Raw genomic sequence first — 18,032 nt, 5'->3', positions numbered from 1 at the left:
GGGGAGGCAGAGAACAGGGGGGAGAGAGTTTATTATTTTATATGTGGGGGGCAGAGAACGGTGGGGTATTATTTTATATGTGGGGGGCAGAGAACAGGGGGGAGGGTATTTATTTTATATGTGGGGATGTGGGGGGCCGCAATGTTTACATTGCTTTATCTTAATATTGTTGTTGTTAATATTTATTTTTGTAACTTTATTCTGCCTTCAACATTTAAAAGTGTAATTTCATAAGATAATTTAAGAGGGTGGGTTTAGGGGCGGAGTTAAGGCCCGGCCAGGGTTGGGGTTAGGTGGGGCAACTGGTGGCGAGTAACTCTTAAAGCCTGGCTAGTAGCTCAGGACTTGAAATTTTGAGCCCTGAGCGTGGCGTCGTCACGCACATGTGCGATGACATCACGGCGGGGTGTCACCTGGTCTCCGCTCTGGGTGACACCCAGCCTTGGGACGCCCCTGTATCTAAATCCAACAAAAAACATGGAGTCTATTGCAGGTTACCTTAGATATGTGCATTTGTCGCGCTTTTCGGGCCGTTCGTTTTTACCGCGATTTTGTAGCGTGTTCATACGGCCTGTAATACGCCCAGGTGTGAACCATGCCCATAGGAAATAATGGGATTTCGGTGTGTGAGCGTTTTGCAGAGCGTAGGAACGCGCTACAAAACGCCCAGGTGTGAACCGGGCCTTAGGCATTTTCCCTAAATTTTTAACTGGTGATCCTTCCAGTAACACGCTTCCTGTCCTAGGGTGACAACACCTTTACCACGCTGTATCTATGGAGGAGCAATGTTTTCTCACTAGGAGAGGACTATCCATGTTGCGCAGTCCGAGTGTTTATTGGGGGTTTTGAACGAAGGGACGAAAATTGACGAATCCATCAGTCATGATTTTTACTGAATTTATAGCAGGGTTAAAATATATATTTTTTAAAGATATGCCCAGAGTTTACGAGGATAAATATGATATTTTATTTCCAAAAAATACTACTTTTACTAATAATAATAATATTAATACTACTACTAATACTACTACTACTACTACTACTACTAATAATAATAATACTACTACTACTACTACTACTACTACTACTACTACTACTACTACTACTACTACTACTACTACTACTAATAATAAATAATGGATGTAACATAATCTCTTCGTTGCGGGAGCTCGGCTGGGACCTCCACGAGAGAGGCGTACTCAATAACCGTCCTAGATGTAATCCATATGGCTGATTAGGCACAATAATGATGTTCATTTGCAGGTCATTAATGAATAGACTCCTAATTCGATCATGCGTGCTCCAAAACAGCCCTTGTGGAAGCAGTGAAATCATCGTCCTGTCTTGGCGACTGATCGTCCCGCTTTTCTCGGTCAAGTGAATATGAGACGTTAACCCCTTCGACTTTGGCTGCGGCCGCCCAGAAAATGGGATGCATATGCATCCCATGCAATGCCTGATACAGGCATGCTATAGCCGGGCCCTATAAGAGTTCATTTCCAAGCGATCAGGGGTTCTTTAAAGCAGATTTGAACGCTAAGTGGATGCCATTTTGTTTTTTTATTTAATGGCATTTTTGCATTTTTGAATGCTTTTCTTGCATCTGGGTGATGCTGATCTCCTTCACCCTGCCTTCCTGTCTACATGCGCTCGCTCCAGTGTCAGCTACCTGACAGGCTTCCTGATTGTGACAACAGTGGGCCATGCCTGCGCAATGTGGGTTGGCACACCTGCCCATAGTCCCTACTAGTGGCATGGTGACTACACAGGACCCTTCCAGGGGTGCAAGTGACAGGGTGACTATGCAGGACCCTTCCAGGGTGCAAGTGGCAGGGTGGCTATGCAGGAACCTTCCAGGGTGCAAGTGACAAGGTGACTACACAAAACCCTTCCTGGGGTGCAAGTGACAGAGTGGCTACACAGGACCCTTCCAGGGGTGCAAGTGACAGGGTGACTATGCAAGACCTTTCCAGAGTGCAAGTCAGAAGGTAAGTACACAGACCCCTTCCAAGGGTGCAAGTGACAGGGTGGCTATGCAGGACTCTTCCAGGGTGCAAGTGACAAGGTGACTATGCAGGACACTTCTAGGGTGCCAGTGACAAGGTGACTACACAGGACCCTTCGCAGGGTGCAAGTGACAGGGTGGCTATGCAGGACCCTTCCGGGGTGCAAGTGACAAGGTGACTATGCAGGACACTTCTAGGGTGCCAGTGACTTCTAGGGGTGCAAGTGACAGGTTGGCTATGCAGGACCCTTCCAGGGGTGCAAGTGACTGACAAAGTGAATATGCAGGACCCTTCCAGGGGTGCAAGTGACAGGGTGACTACACAGGACTCTTCCAGGGGTGCAAGTGACAGGTTGGCTATGCAGGACCCTTCCAGGGGTGCAAGTGACAGGGTGACTACACAGGACCCTTCCAGTGGGGCAAGTGACAGGGTGACTATACAGGACCCTTCCCCACAAAAATAAATATTTGGCTGGAGTTCGGGTGTGTAGATCTGGCCATACTCATTGGGGTTCATTTATACTAGTGCCATAGGATGGCGCTGATGAGTATAGGAAATTCCTATACTCGCATATAGCTAAGCAGAATTTGTACAAATGAACCCCATTAAGTTTCTTCTCGTTCAGCCCGCATGATAAAGAAATGCAAAATGCTTGATACCCCTATCCATGCTAAACAGTGTGGATGGAGGAATCTCCTGCTGATGGCTATTGTGTTCAAGCAGCTGCAGGAGAATGGCTGCCCGATCAATGACTGCAGCTGATGGCCATAGTTTGGCCAATTTTCTGCTTGGCCATGCCAGTTTTTCCAGTTGAAGTTTGTTGTGCCGGATGGGGCTGACATTTGCCCAGTGTACGGGAATTATCCTAAATCAGAGCTGCATATGGCCAGCTAAATGATTACTTTGCCAACTAGGGAAAGTTTGGGGATCTTTAGGATTTTCTCATGTCCTCTTCAACGAAAACCCAGAACCCAAAATTACCATCTTATGGTACACTAACCCGTTTATATGATGATCTTTTTTCATGGTTCAGTGGGCATGAAGGAGCTCCAAAGCTGCTATGGAAAATAGTATTCAAATGGAAATCTACCTTGGACCCCTTCGGTTCGTTTGGGAGATCCCTGTTTGTGTGGGACCAGCCCATTCAAGAACATCCTTAACATACTAAACAACAGAATGTGGGTTTCCTGAAGCACTAAGGACCTAGCATCCCATTCCTCCTTACACATACCCATAGAAAATAGCATTGTCACCCTAACTGGGCATGTGAATCACAAAGGTGACTAAACAGAATTACAAGTATTCTGGCAGGTTATGTGTATTTTAAGTGTATATGCGGCTGTAGCTCAGCTTTAATTTACCCGGCTCTAACAGTTTTATCAAGATACTGGAGGCAGCCGCATAATCAATTAAAATAAGAATGATCCGATACCTATTTCTCCACCTCTGACCTTCTCAACAGCCATGTAATATGGAAGTCTCATTATAGCAACACTCATTTGTGTTTTTGCGGGGTGTGTTGTGTCTCAGGGGCTTTGTACTTTTTACTGGCTAACTGCATATCACTAAAAGGCGTCCTCTGGTCAATGTTCTTTGCCTCCGGCCAAGATATTTAACTTATTTGTCAAAGGACCATCTGCCAGACAACATGAGCTATATATTATGAATTTATGACCAGTTGCCAGCATTTTCAACTTTGTATTTTCATCACATTAAAAATGCTCTCAGAGCTGTAAAGAAGGAGAACAGGAATATTGGATGAATGGCAGGTGGAATTCCTATGGAGAAGCCTAGGAGGTGATATCAACTGTGATATAAAGACACTTATGTGTGCGGGAGCCACAGCTGCCTTGAAGCCTCATCAAAACAATTTCTATTGCTTCTAAGGGCAAAATAGCTATTGCTCCTTAAAAAATTACAGTTGAAGCCTAACTGTCACGATCTGGGATCAGGCCTGGAGTCCAGTAGCTGAAACAGGAGGCAAATTCATGGTATAACAGGCCGGGTTCGGTACACAAGCAGAGGGTGGTGGTGGAGGAGCAGGCAGAAGCGTAGTCAGCGAACAAGCCGAGGTCAGTAGCCAAAGGTATCAGGTATGAAGCAGAAGACGATGAGAGTAGTCGGTGAATCAGCAGCCAAAGGTTGGTACAGGGGTAGTAGATGAGTAGGAAGTTCAAGTGAGGAGCAAGAAGTTCAGAGTTCAGCAGACACTAGGATTAACTGAGGATTGCACAGGAGATCAGGCAAGGAACTATCCAAGGTTCTAAGGTGGCTCAACAAGTAGAACCTCTACCAGCTATGGCAGAGGCCCTGGGTTCAGATCCGGTTCCTGACACTAACATTTTTGAGATTTCCTGTAGTTGTTGTCAATGGAGCTGGCACCTAAATTTTAAGCTCTTCTCTAGTTGTTGCCAATGGAGTTGACACCAAAGTTGTGAGGTCTTCTCTAGTTGTTGGTTATGGAGCTTGCAACCAAAAAAAACCCTGCTGGCTCCTGGATTGGACAGACTGGCTCCTGAATTCCATATAAATATGCCCACCCCTGCCTAACCATACATCCAAATGGCAGGAATCCTATGGTATCGGCAAACAAATTAGATGTCACCATTCTTCCCGGTTATATAATGGCCAGGATCATTCAACGCACTTCCACTGAGCTCAGGTAGGGGTCTAAGATAGCATTGAATGAAAAACCATGGCATTATAATGCACAGTGTTTTAGGAAACTAAAGGAAACTCAATGACATCCACTTAGGGAACAGATCTGCTTTAAGATTCCAGGATCGCTTGGAAGTGAACTCTTATATGGCCCAGCTAGGGCAGGCCTTGCATATAGCAAGTTGCGTGCATGCAGCTCATATATTGACTCAAGCCAGTTCATACAGACATACAGACCTGCTGTTATGGGGCTGGAGTAAGAGCAGCAGGACTACAAAGTGGATAGGGAGGAGGGATCACTGGAGCGCTCTTCATATACCTTTTGCATTGGTGGCAGATGGGACTTGTAGCAATTCCTTTTTGCAATCCCAGACCTGGATGACATGGCTGTGTGGGCAGAGCCATGCACAGGCATGCTAACTTCAGTGACAGAACTCTGCTAGAAGATGCCCCCCACCATTCAGGTGAGGGGAATTGGGTTTTCAGGATGGCATACATGACCATGCTTCATGTTATCACCCTAAATATGGATGAAACATGGTCTAAGGGCTTGTTCGCACCATATCTGTCGAGCTGTGTTTTTGTGCACATCATTACATATGCATGGTGCGAATAGAGCACACATAATACAATTGCATTCTATGTGCTCTGTTTACACCATACATGTGTGTACAGATATTACGGCTCGATGGACATGGTGTGAACAAGACCTTAGCCTTTAATGGTTTTGCTATGGGATGTCCTATAAGCTCTTATATGTGTGGTGGTCAGGTGTCCACAAACCTTTGGCCTCATAGTGCGATAATAGTATATATACCATATTTCCACATTCATTATCTTGTGTATTTTTTTCAGTTCACATTTCCTGTTTTATTTCTTCATACCCTAAAGCATCGTGTCTTCTTAATCCTCCCAGGATTCATCCCGGGTGTTGGACCTGCATACATCTCCCACAATCAAAGCTCTTCTCTTTTTTTTTTTTGTCTCTTGGATTACTGATAGCTTTTCGTGTTCATCCAAATTGTGATTTAATCAATATCATGTTTTCTACTCTTCAGTAATTATTGAATTATTGTGAATCTGACTTGTAACCTGTCAGGATGTACTCAGTTGTGTTTTTTTTTGTTTTTTTTTCTGGTTGGGTCTGCATACATATTGTCTGCGTGGAAGAAAATAATTCATTTTGAACGCCGTATTTTTCTCATGCTGCTCTCTTGTATACATCAAAGGGGTTGTTAGTTACCACAGCTGATAAGTCACTTTGTATTTTTTAGCTATTATGTAGACCTGCAAGGATGTATGCCAATTTCGTGTTTTTAAATCACCTTCGTTCTTTTAAATATAATTTTTTTTTTTAAAGATTATGTTTATTAGAAAATCTTTGAGTTTTCAGTAAAAGAGACAATACAAAAGTACACAAAAGTCATGGAGCATATATTAAATTGAATCTATAGTGGTTTGATACATGTTTCTTATTTTCTTTAGCATGTTGCACACGTTTTCAACCATGTTTGCCAATTCCAAAACCATGAGCAATAATATGCAGTTGCCTCCAATGCCCCCCACCCCTATCCCCAAGGAACAGCTTCCACTCCTCTTGCTTTTTACAAGATTTTTGAGGGTGCCTATGGGAATTTGTGAGTTCAGGTACTGATGTTGGAATGAGAAGACCTGGCTCACAATTTGTGTTCCAGGTCACAGCCAAGGTGTTTGGTTGAGTTGAGGTCAGGGCTCTGTGCATAAAAAATACAAACTGACTTATCAACTGCAGTAACTAACAACCCTTTTCATGCATACAAGAGAGCAACATGAGAAAGATACGGCTTTCAAAATGAATTATTTTCTTCCACGCAGACAATATGTATGCAGACCCAACCAGAAACTTCTTCCACGCCAAACCCATCAAACCTTGTCTTTATAGATCTGGCTTTGTACATAGGGGCACAGTCATGCTGAAATATAAAAGGACCTTCCCCAAACTGTCTCCACAAGGCTGGAAGTGCGCAATTGTCCAAAATGTCTTTGTATGCTGTAGCATTTACAGTACCCTTCACTGGAAACACCAGAGCCCAATATTTTGGTGGGGTGTCCACATTCTTTTGGCCAGATAGTGTAATGTAGCTTTTATTTTTAGTTATTTCAGTATTGCTATGAACATAATGCAGCCTTAAATCCAGACTGCAGGTGGAGACATTTTCTCTTTTCACATGGTTCAATTGTAGAATTGGCTGTTATTTACAGAGCTCAGTAGCTCAAGCTACAAACACAACTGAGTGAGTCAGAGCAGTGTGATCATACACTGAGTTGGGTTTGTAATGTGGCAAATGGCAACATAGATACATTTTATTGCTCAGCGTTTTGACACGGCATCACTTGTCTCACTCAAGGCTTGAGAACCATGAGCGCCTCTTCCACTGGACTGTTTATATTTCATTGCCTTAAGTGCACTGGGGCAGCTTTTACTCTTATCTGAGTGAGTTGCCCGCCATTGGACTTTTCTATGTATACATTTGGAAGACACAGGTCACAGCTGCTTTCCAACTGTACAGGCCAAGAGAAAAGCGAGATGATTTCATGTTTCATGAATTGTAGAGTCTTCTGGCTCCTCTCAGGTATATTCACAACAACTGCTCCCTACACTTCATTTGCAGAATTTAGCCATAGATGTCCAGATGTGGGCATAAAAGGGAAATAAAATAAGGAGAACGTTATCACAGATTAAACATTTTCTGGTTTGTTGCTGTCTGCTCCATTCTTGCCTCCCTATGTCATGGTAAATAAAGCCGGTTGGTCGTTTTTGGCTCTAAAAATAAAAAGCTGAAATAGATCGATGTGCTGTTGAGATTTAGCTTAAAAGCAGCAAGATAATTCTGGATAATTAATGAATCAGATTGTTTGCAACCACTTCAGCCCCTGCACTCAGTACACACTCTTCATTTAATTTGGTTGAATGATGCTGTAAGTGACACCATTGGTGACACAACCTAACATTAGAGACTGATATTACTGCACTGCAGCAGATATATTATATGTAATTGTATGGCATTGTAATTGAAAGGCGTTCTTAGTTTCTGTGCTGTACATTGAAAACTATGTTAACTAATCACATATTGGACAATGCAGATTTTTTTAGAAAATGAATCCGTGGTATGTGGAAATGGACACAAACATTGATTCGGGCTTAAACATTTCAGCTCCAATTGCACAGTTCAGCCTAACTTCATGCATGGAGCTCCCTCCACAGACCAACCAATAGGGCTTCATTTATAACGAAGAGCGGATCTCTCCATCTGCTCTCCATTATGTTTCACAGTACTACTGCATACAACGGTGGGTTTATTCACAAAATACAGGCATGCACTGTTTAGTTCTCTATGTTATAGAAGGGGAGCCAGTTATATAGTTTTGACAGGTCACATGACACAGCACTCCAGGCATTTAAAAAAACTATATCTTCATGTAATAAATAGGGCTTCAACAGCTTCAGAGTGCCAAAGCTGGCACATCTTGAAAGCAAATCATTGTGCTTTATAAATGTGCTGTGTTTCATTCTTAACAATCAAACAAACAATTAAAGTGCATCTATCATTAAAAGTCATACTCTACATCATGAATCAGTGCAACCTAAAGTCATATTAAAGGCAAAATATGCCCCCTACCCCCTTTTTACTAATTAGAGAAATGTCCCCTTATATTGGTGATAAAAGGCAGAACTTTCCCCTTACATTGGTGGTCAATGGTGAAGTACCCACCTATATTGTCAGTGATGGTATCATTGTTGGTCAGCAGAGAAATTATCCTTTACATTGGTGGTCAGTGGTGAAGTGTTTCCTTCCATTGGTGATCAATGGTGAAGTGCCTACCTTACATGTGTGGCTAGTGGAGAAATGCCCCTTACATTGGTGATTACTAAAAGTATCCCCTTACATTGGTGATCAGTATTGAAGTGCCCCCTTACATTAGTGGTCAGTGGAAAATGTTCCCTTAGACTGGGGGTCATTTCTGATGTTTCTCTTTACATGGGTGGTCATTGGTGGTGTCCTCTTACATTTGCTTTCAATGGTGAAGTGTTCCCTTACATTGGTTGTCACTGGTGAAGTGTCCCTTTACATTGGGCGTCAGTGGTGAAGTGTCCCCCTTACATTGGGCGTCAGTGGTGAAGTGTCCCCTTACATTGGTCGTCAGTGGTGAAATGTCCCATTATATTGGTGGTCAGTGGTGAAGTGTCCCCTTACATTGGTCGTCAGTGGTGAATTATCGTCTTACATTTGTGGTCAATGGTGAAGTATCCCCTTAATGTACATTGGTCGTCAGTGGTGAAGTGTCCCCTTACATTGGTCGTCAGGGGTGAAGTGTCCCCTTACATTGGTCGTCAGTGGTGAAGTGTCCCATTACATTGGTTGTCAATGGTGAAGTGTCCCCTTACATTGGTCATCAGTGGTGAAGTGTCCCCTTACATTGGTCATCAGTGGTGAAGTGTCCTCTAACATTTGTGTTCAATGGTGAAGTGTCCCTTTACATTGGTCATCAGTGGTGAAGTGTCCCATTACATTGGTCATCAGTGGTGAAGAGTCCCATTACATTGGTTGTCAATGGTGAAGTGTCCCCTTACATTGGTCATCAGTGGTGAAGTGTCCCCTTACATTGGTAATCAGTGGTGAAGTGTCCTCTAACATTTGTGTTCAATGGTGAAGTGTCGCTTTACATTGGTCATCAGTGGTGAAGTGTCCTCTAACATTTGTGGTCAATGGTGAAGTTTTACATTGGTCATCAATGGTGAAGTGTTCCCTTCCATTGGTCGTCAATGGTGAATGAGTAAGCGGTATTTGTACCCCTACTCATTCACTAAAGGGTTAAAAGTCAATGTAAATAAAGAAACCACACTTACAATCCTTTAAATATTAATGTAAGGTTTGCTACAGATGTAACAAAAAAAATTGCCTTGACTTCCACGTTAATGAAATAGTATGTTAAAGTGTATCATTTTACCTTGTTCTTCAATAGCAAAAGTGTCACAGAGATGTTAGAAACCCAAGTTGGAATGAACTGCCTTAATGACAATGTTAAACCATTTTAAATGTACTCAAAGCTTTTTATACGGCTGGAGAAACATTAGTAAAAAAAGAAGAAAAAATATTTGATGTCATAAAACATTATTATCGTGATGACACAGAGCCCGGCAATGATTCCTACAGCACATAACTGTCACTGCAATTACCTGCAACATCACTCCGTGGACTGTGCATTTGTACATGTAATAAGGCATTCCCATAAAACAGCCATCACAGAGAGCAGAGGAAATCTGAGTACATCTAAATAACTTCTGATCATTACTGTTAGCACTCCCACTGTATATATAATGCAATGTAAACTTGACAGGCTAATTGTAGCAGCTAGAATATCATTCTTCTGCAAATTGCTGTGAACAGTATTTTACTCCTTAATAGGACTTGTCTTTATTTATTTTATTTAACCTTTTATTATCATTTCTGAATTGCACTATAATTTAAAGCATATCGAAACCCAAGAATAAAAATATAACGTATTGCAGCTTACCAGTCTTTACATGTGGTGACTGCTTTAGGTTTTTGTTTTTTTTGCTGGCTTTTTTTTTCTTTATTTTTGCTTGATGATGCTGCCCCAACTTTCTTCCTGTCTAAGGGCCCATTCACACCACATCCTGATCATCTCCAGACAAAACTAGATTGTTTCCGGACCCAAATAAAAAAAAAAAAAAAAAAAAAAAGAAACAGCTCTGGAACGGAGAATCGCTGCAAAAACGCGATGCACTGCGTTCTAGATCTGGGCTGGAAAATGGTGTGAACCCACGCTGGAACGCACCTGTAAGACTATTAAACTAAAAAAAAAACCCTGAACACAGCAAAAACGCAATGCACTGCATTCCAGATCTGGTACGGAAAATGGTGTGAACCTGCCCTTAGGGTGGCAACACTCACTAAGTGTACTGTGCCTATGGAGAAGCAGCGTGGCCACCCTAGGACCTGAATGAAGGAGAGTCTTCGTGTAGATCCGTTCCACCTGAACAGGTATAATGGGAGAAGGACCTATCAGCTTGTTTGGTATGGAAGAGGAAGTAGATCCAGTCGGCTGTATTCTAGCTTTCCTCTTGGTTCATTGTTGTCTTTTCTAGCTTATTGACTGGTGTTTGGGTGAAGGATGTACATTGCTTTCTTGTGACAGGGAGCCAGACACAGAGGAAGAGGGTCCCTTAGTCATATCAGGTGAAGCCTTGGGTAAATATTTGGGCCTCTCCTGCCTCTTGTTTTTGTTTTGGCAACAGAACTGTGGTAATTGAGCACCCATTGGCTCCTTCACCTGGGCCATCTAAAGTGTAGATGGAGACAAGGAACATAGAAGTGTCTAGCTTTCCTATTGGTTCGTTGTCTTTTCCAGCTTCTTGACTGGTGTTTGGGTGAAGGATGTACATTGCTTTCCTGTGACAGGGAGCCAGACACGGAGGAAGAGAGTCTCTTAGTCTTGGCAGTTGGATAAAGATTTGAGCCTCTCCTGCCTGTTTTTGTTTTTGTTTAGAGGGAGACGATGAACATAGAAATGACCTATGATCTCAGCTCCTTTTTTTGGCAAGAATGGCTTGTAATTGGCATGTGGCCAGCATACATCTGGCGGATAATTTATAAATCATCCCCTAAATATATTAGGATTACAGGCAACCTCCCTCTCCTCATCTCTAAAACATAGTGTGGGGGGTGAACTGGGCAGGAATAATAAAACTGCTTGCAAGAACATTGCAGGGTACACAAGACAGCACGACAGTTTTCCTTATAGTGGAAACAGTGGACCATGCCCACGTAATGTGTTAAAATAGCGACTTTTAGCCTCCATTTGAAGTCCATGTGACAGGATGACCACATAGGAACACAACTGTGTAGACATAGACAGAGCGTTGTCACACTTTTACAGTAACTATCTGAAGCAGGATGATTTTTTAAAAATGACATAATATATTGCAGTTTACCAGTCGGGGAATGCAATTAATTGGGCAGGGAGGGGGGATCACTATTTAAGAACACTCACATGTAGATGGTGTACCAGGCACCGTACCAGTGGCTACAGCCTAGTATTGTTGCTGTGCATTCAGGGTGAAGTATGTTTTCAGCTGCATTTATCTGCATGGGGGCATTTCAAAAATAACCACACGGCTAAATTGCATGCACAACAAATGTGAGCCACACGGGCCAACACGCATTACAATGCCCGTCCTTGTGTGCACTATCAAATGTGACGCTTTGGCGCTCTGTTACCTTTAGAGTTCCGCATGGCTCTTGTTAGCAGTGACTCACCTCCTATGAGATGACATTACTACCTTCTGGATACAGTCTATGTCTCTCTTTTACATGATCTTTTACATCTCATTGTGTCACTTGCAGAATGTCTTTGAGAAATAACAACCGCAATTCTTGGCACTTCATGTAGTTCTTTTCGTTGGATGAAGTTTTTTTTTCTCTAGAAGAAGGGAACTGTTCTGGCAGGCAGTGTATTGTTTTTTTTTTGCACTGGCTGACTCACTAATTGGCTCATCGTTATACGGCTAATGGTTTGAATATTAGATATTGGTGGGTTTAATTAGCACAGTCACCTTCTTCACGAGGAGCTGAAGGCCTCAGACGTGAGCATATATATGTCTGATGGTAGCTGCCAAATACCAGTGGTAGGGTATAGCAGACATGGAATATGTTCTTAGAAAATATGTGCCATAAATGTTCCTGCACCCAAGGGATGCCAAGAAATAAGAACCATAAGGGGTTATGGCAGAAAGCACAGAAGCCGAATAAATTCAGGTTGTGCGCGTGAGGAAATAAACTGAATCTGGTTATAGCCGAACCACAGCCAAGTTTTACTTAGATTGAATGGGGAAAGGTTATAACATTTCTCAGGTTTTAAAGAGATCCCCCTTGCCCATGCAAGCCTTCCCTCGACCTGCTTATACTCATCCAGTCTGCCCTTGATTGCTGCTCCTTCCTCCATCAAAGCTGTCAGAGTTATCCAAAGCTTCTGGGTATAGGAGAACCTGTGACAGTCACATGATCAAGGCAGTGATTTCACTGCTCCCATGGGTCACTGACACAGCAATGGAGAATGGAGTGGCAAGGGCACACCAACAAGATGAATATAGGGAGTCGGAGGGGGCCCTTTGTAAAGAGCAAGGTGATACTGTCTCTTATCCATAGGGATAATTTCTTGTCTCTTCATGTTATATCTGTATGTATAAAGTCACTTGCACTCCAATAGAATTTCAAATCAAAAACGGTTTATTGACTCGATTGCTATCACATCATATACGAGCCATATGATGTGATAGATGATGTGATAGCAATCGAGTCAATAAACCGTTTTTGACTTGAAATTCTATTTGAGTGCGAGTGACTTTATACATACACTCATCTTGGATCGCAGAGGCATCTGCAGTCACTTTGGCACCCACCCGACTCTAAGGGTATTATTCGGTCAGGAGTGCGAAGGGTACACCGGATTTCCTGTTATAGCTGACACATATCACCTGGAAAGGAAGTAAGAGGAAACCTGTCTAATGGGGTCACAGTTGGGAAATCCATTAGGCCCATTCGAATATATTTAAGCGGAACCACAACCTCTCTTACAGCCAAGGGAGGTGCTATCATAGCCTCTGTTTGGAGATCAGCTATGACACCAGGCTTTCTCTTTTCCGCTGTAGAAGAGGGAAAAGTCGGAGGATTTTTGTGGCTAGGCATTTACTTGAGACCAGTATTTGATGGTCACCATTGACTTTTGTAAGTAGACAACAGGGGAAGAGAGGGGTTTATAATTGCTCTGCCAAAGCTCTGAATGGGCACTGTTGGCGTCATGCGTGGATAACTAGGGGATAATGACCAGATATCACCTGTTAAGTTTTTTATAATAAATGTTTATTCAAATGTATGTACAAATATTAGAAAATTGAAGTCTGGCAGTGATGTTTATGCGTTTTATTTAGTTTAATGTTAAAGTATAATCTTATGTAGATATAAAGTGAGTTTTTACTTATATTAATGTCTGGATCCCTTCGAAAAGGGGCTGTGACAGACTGAATACACAACTTTAAGTAACAATTGTATTTGAAAGAAAAAATGTCACTACAATGCTTGGAGGGAATGGGTATTATACCGGTGAGAACAGTCAGTTTTAGTGGCCTTTTCCATACAACAAAATAATACATCTTGCTGAAGAGAACTCGAAAAGAAGACGACACAGACTGAACAAGGTGCATGTAACCTGACTACCCCCCCCCCCCCCCCCCCCCCCCCACAGGTCACACGCTATTGGCTGCCATTTGTGTTTCTCACTTCTATGCATTTAGCAGAACTTAGCCTTTTTAAAAAAATAAAAATAATTTCTCCGTCAGAGCTGATTTGACAATTAGAGTTGAATGGAGCTAATTTTGTTACTTGTTGGGGCTCCGTTAATTAATTCGACCGTGTTTTATGTTTTGATCACAGTGCAGTTTGACGATTGTCAAGGTAACGAGGAGGTGATATACGAAGTATCTAATCCCAACTTTAAAGTGGAAGCCGATGGATCGCTAATTGCGCTGAGGAACGTTACGGAAAACATCCGGGCTTTGTTCATCCACGGGCGCTCTCCTCACTCCGACGACATGGCGGAAGTAAAGATCCTTGGGAGAAAGGATAGACATAACTCCATAAAGGTAACTGTGTATTCTATGTTTGTGTATTATGAAGCATCACTGAAAGGGGAAAGTAGCATAGTTCGGGGGTCATTTTATTTGACATTTTGTAAATTTAAATTAGATCCACCACCTGGATTTAGATAAGGCAGATAGATAAGAGCTATAGGGGTTGCTTTCGTTGGCCAGGTCTAGGCTCAGCAACGTTCTGTGCCCAAAATATGAGGCCAGCTGCCTACCCGAATATACTGAATGACCAAATCTTTCCCATAAATGAATTTATTACTTCCCTGATGGCACATTGGCCATGTTCCAAGATGACAATGCCAGGATACATCGGGCTCAGATTGTGAAATAGTGGTTCAAGGAGCATGAGACATCATTGTCACACATGGATTGGCCACCACAGAGTCCAGAACTTAACCCCATTGAGAATCTTTGGGATGTGCTGGAGAAGACTTCACACAGGGTTCTGACTCTCCCATCATCACTACAAGATCTTGGTGACAAATGAATGCAACTATGGATGGAAATAAATGTTGTGACATTGTATAAGCTTGTCAAAACATTGCCACATCGAAAGCTAAAGGCCGTCCGATGAAATATTAAAGTGTGTGAATTTTTTGAGGCAGGCAGTGTAGTTCTGCTTGGCTCCTAACATTGCCCCTCCCTCCCCTATCAATGTGGATATAAAGGAAAATTCAAGTTCTGTTTCTAGTTCTATATACAAATACAGCTAATGGCTTCTAATAATTGCAATACCAGAAAAAATGGCGTTTTTTTAAATATTAGCCTGGAGTTCAGCTTTAATGTTATATTAATATTGCCATAAAGTCTACTCTTATCAATACTTACCTGAGCGCTACACATTGTCCAATTTATTCCATAACTACAGCAGGATGAATCCTCTCATATTACGTTTAGCTTGCACAAATTCATTTTCAGATGAAGGTTCTAAAATTATTTCATTATATAACCTGATTAAATTATTTTTTTTATGGAGAGTCTGTAATTAGTTCTTGACCCGAGGCATATGCGAGTGTCATGCATTATGGAATGGGTTTATAATGCTTTGATATGTCTGCATGGAAATGTTTGTCTGGACTGAGCACTTACACAGGGATCTGCTATGTAAATGTAGTGCTTACCTGCAGCGATATCCAAGGCAGAGACTGCTGGGGTGCTGCCCTGGTCCTTTGCTGGCTTCCTGATTTTGGCATTTTTTTTAGTTGCCATGTGAGCAGCCTGATGGCCGTTGAGTTAGAGCCAGCTCTCTACAATACGCTTGCGTTTAACACTGGGAGGTTGGTTCTGGTTGTTTTTCAAGCTTCTGGCACTGAGAGAAACACTTACATAAGGCCCCCCCTTGACACTAAACCTTCTTGTAACCTAACACTAACCCTCCTTGTAACCTAACGGTCCTTGTAATCCTAACACTCACCCTCCCTGTAACCCTAACACTAACTTTCCCTGTAATCCTAACCTTAACCCTCTCTGCAATCCCAACAGAAACCCTCTCTGTAATCGAACACTCCCTGTAATCCTCACACTCTTTATAATCCTAACATAACCCTCCCTGTAATCCTAACACTAACCCTGTTTGTAACCTAACCACCTAACCTTCCCTGTAACCTAACATTAACCCTCCCTGTAATACTAACCCTACCTAAAATCCTAAAACTAACCCTACCTGCAACCTAAACATCCCTGTAATCCCTACCCTAACCCTCCTTGTAATCCTTACACTAATCCCCCTTGCAGTCCTAAACCTAATCCTCCCTATAATCCTAAAAGTAACCTTCCCTGTAACCTCATTTCCTCCCTGTAGTCCAAAAACTAACCCTACCTGTAACCTAATTTGTAATCCTAACACTAAAACGATATCCCAGTAATCCCTACACTAACCCTCCCTGTAATCCTAAAAGTAACCCTACCTCATTTTAACACACTCCCTTCATGTAATCCTTACTCTAATCCTCCCTGCAGTCCCAACCCTAACCCTCCCTGTAATCCTAATACTAACCCCACTGTAATTCTAACACTAAGCTTTACTTTAACCCAAACACTAGCCCTACCTGTAATCCTAACAGTAACCCTCCCTACAATCTAACACTAACCCTCCCTGTAGTCCACTCTCTGCAACTCTAACACTAACCATCACTCTTACACTAATTCTCGCACTGACTCTTCCTGTAACCCTAACACTAAACCTCCCTGTAACCCTAACCCTCCGTGTAACCCCTAACTCCCTCTAGGTACTCTTATGTACTATCTTGATGAGATCTTTGAGTTCCCAGGTCTGCAGACCTGATGTGCCCATTTTAAAAGATCTCCCACCATCCCTGCAGGTTTTGTATTTATTTTATATTATGGAGAATGTAACAGGAGGAGTTGAGAACACAAAAAGCTTGGAGGGAACACCCAAAACTCCCAGGACAGGAATATAGCTGGGAATGAAGGCAGGGAGACAGACTCATTGTTGGAGTATCTGAAGCCAGGGGCTCATGATACTCCAGGGACTCAGCCCATCAAGCTCCATCTATATGCAAAATATCACTTTTGGTTGGACTAATGATTGTTCTGTATGCGTCGCTTCGGAAAGCTCACAAGAGGCATTGCTATCCAGTTTGCATTGTTGAAACCTCACAAACTAGAAACATCTCAACACAAGTTGGATACATGGCTCTATGTATTTGGCTGTACCTGGGCAATAATAGTATCAGCTCAGTTGGGTTTATCAAAAAATTCTAAAGGGTCTTTGTTGCTCAAAGCAACCGACTGTAATGTTCTAGAATAAAGGCTACATTTGGCTACAATGAATGATTTGAAGAAGCGTACGCCAGCCACAATACATGTTGAGCTTCTCATTGTTCCTCATCATCTCACCTTCTCATCTTTTTATTCAATGCAATTTCCATTTCTTTGCCTGGGTTCCACCACCTCCATTTATCTTTATTATAGGTTAACCGTTTAGTAGAGTATCACGTTGTACAAATGAAGGCTATTAGGTTGTAGTACTTTATAATATTAGGGAAAAGATGTATCAACGCACAATATCAGAAGTCCAAAAAAGACAAAATGGGAGCCGTCTTATAAAATGTAGTCTTTAAATCCAGGGGAATGATTTGTACTAGTGGAGATTAAGGTCCTCCAAATGGTAGATGGAAAATCAAAACTGTAATAACAAACAGAAAAGGGCACAACAACCTTACGTGTTATCTCATACACATTTCCTACTATATATACGTTTGAGATAGGGTCTGAGGCCATTGATTCCTTTTCTGTTTATTAGAATACTTTATACAGGGGTTTATGGACAGCTATTGGGAGTTGTTTTATTGTATATTCTATGTTTGTTTATTCTAACTTGCTATAGGGATATATTTATATTGGCATGGCAAATCCAAGTTCCCCGGCAATCATTGCAGTGTCTGGTGCCACTTTTCCAGCCAGAGTATCCCAGGTTGCTAAGACCCGGGTGGGGAGATGTCCAAGGGCAATACACATCTTGCTGCCCAGCTCTTAGCAACCTAGGACACTCTGGCCGGCTTCCCGTCCAGCTCCTGACAACCAATGATGTCACTGGTTGGCAGGAGCTGGGCGGAATGTCAGCTAGAGCATCCCCCTCCACCAGCCAGAATGCCCCCCCCCCCACTTGTCCCCCCCCAGGAGCCAAAACCCCCAAG

General features: G+C 42.4%; 1 protein-coding gene across 1 annotated transcript in view; it reads left to right on the top strand.

Annotated features, from left to right (window-relative positions):
* The window catches only part of CDH13 (cadherin 13), a 557,182-nt gene that overhangs the window by 200,343 nt on the left and 338,807 nt on the right, over positions 1-18,032 (top strand). Inside the window, exon 3 of the mRNA XM_018555891.1 lies at positions 14,159-14,367. Within this exon, the coding sequence (XP_018411393.1) occupies positions 14,159-14,367 (209 nt within the window). The remainder of the gene's footprint in view (positions 1-14,158; positions 14,368-18,032) is intronic.

This window comes from Nanorana parkeri, unplaced genomic scaffold, assembly GCF_000935625.1.
Source record: "Nanorana parkeri isolate BGI_ZX_2015 unplaced genomic scaffold, ASM93562v1 scaffold216, whole genome shotgun sequence".
Lineage (NCBI taxonomy): Eukaryota > Metazoa > Chordata > Amphibia > Anura > Dicroglossidae > Nanorana > Nanorana parkeri.
This window is presented reverse-complemented; position numbering and strand designations above follow the sequence as displayed.